The 1,139-nt window shown below is 74.2% G+C and overlaps 1 protein-coding gene across 1 annotated transcript; it reads right to left on the bottom strand.

Moving 5' to 3' along the window:
• Positions 1 to 36: 36 nt before the first annotated feature.
• LOC118159306 (5-oxoprolinase-like) lies at positions 37 to 1,075 on the bottom strand (the record flags this gene model as incomplete). The annotated part of the gene is made up of 4 exons (XM_035313909.1): positions 773 to 1,075; positions 511 to 695; positions 311 to 442; positions 37 to 204 (listed from the first exon to the last, which is right to left on the bottom strand). Coding segments are annotated over exons 1-4 (711 nt in total), but the record flags the coding sequence as incomplete, so codon positions are not given.
• Between the last annotated feature and the right edge of the window lie 64 nt (positions 1,076 to 1,139).

Raw genomic sequence — 1,139 nt, 5'->3', positions numbered from 1 at the left:
GTGCTTGGGGGTCCCTATGTGACCGGGTGTCCCCACGCCGGGGGTCCCGGTGCTGGCCGCGGTGCCCACCTGGTTGAGCGGGATGTCCTGCCCCACCATGCAGCGCAGGCAGTAGATGAGGGCCGAGAGCGTGATGGCGCGGGGCGCGTTGCAGTTCCCGTACACCTCGTGCCCGGAGCCGGAGAAGTCGAACACGGCGCTGCCCTGCACGGACGGGGTGGGGGGCACGGGGTGGGGGACACGGGGACGTGGCAGGACGCAGCGGGACGCGGGGGGACGCTGCCTCCCGGCCCCACCACCCTGCGCGCACCTCCTGGGGGTCCACCTGCACCCGCAGCCGGATCGGGGAGCCGTCGTCCATGCGGTCCTCAGCCTCCACGGCTGCGCCCCAGCGGGCGGCGAAGCCCCTCAGCATCTCGCGCACGGCCAGCTCCGCGTTGGCCTGGGGTCGGGGGCAACGTCAGGAACGGGGACAGCGGCGGAAGCGCGGGGAGGGGGCGCGGGCCCTACCTGGATGTGTCCCATGTACGCCTGCACCACGCCGAGGCCGTAGAGGCCGATGAGCTCGGCCACCAGCTGGATGCCCTTCTGGTTGGCAGCCACCTGCGCCCGCAGGTCCGAGAGGTTGTCCTGCAGGTTGCGGGTCCCGCTGCAGCCCGCCACGCGGCCCGGCGCCATCAGGGCCTCGGTCACCGCTGCGGGGACGGGTGAGCGGCGGCGGGGCGGCGGCGGCGGCGCCCGTCCCCGTCCCCGCGCCCCGCCGGACACCCACCCTCCTCCTGGAAGACGCCGTCCTTCACCAGCTTGAAGGAGACGAAGACGGCCCCCTCCTCGTGCAGCGCCTTGGAGTGGGGGGGCATGGAGCCGGGCGTGATGCCCCCGATGTCCGCGTGGTGCCCGCGGCTGGCCACGAAGAAGACGGGCTTGGGGACGCCGGGCCAGAAGACCTGCGGAGGGGCTGGCGTGAGGTCCCCACGGTGTCCCCGGGGTGTCCCCATGGTGTCCCAGGGGTGTCCCCGCAGTGTCCCAGGGGTGTCCCCGGGGTGTCCCCGCAGTGTCCCTGGGGTGTTCCTGGGCTGTCCCCGTGGTGTCCCCGGGGTGTCCCCGGGGTGTCCCCAGGGTGTCCCCGCAGTGTCCCC

The sequence above is a fragment of the Oxyura jamaicensis genome, unplaced genomic scaffold (assembly GCF_011077185.1).
Source record: "Oxyura jamaicensis isolate SHBP4307 breed ruddy duck unplaced genomic scaffold, BPBGC_Ojam_1.0 oxyUn_random_OJ69524, whole genome shotgun sequence".
NCBI lineage: Eukaryota > Metazoa > Chordata > Aves > Anseriformes > Anatidae > Oxyura > Oxyura jamaicensis.
Note: the sequence above shows the minus strand (reverse complement) of the source record. Positions and strands in the feature narration are given on the sequence as shown.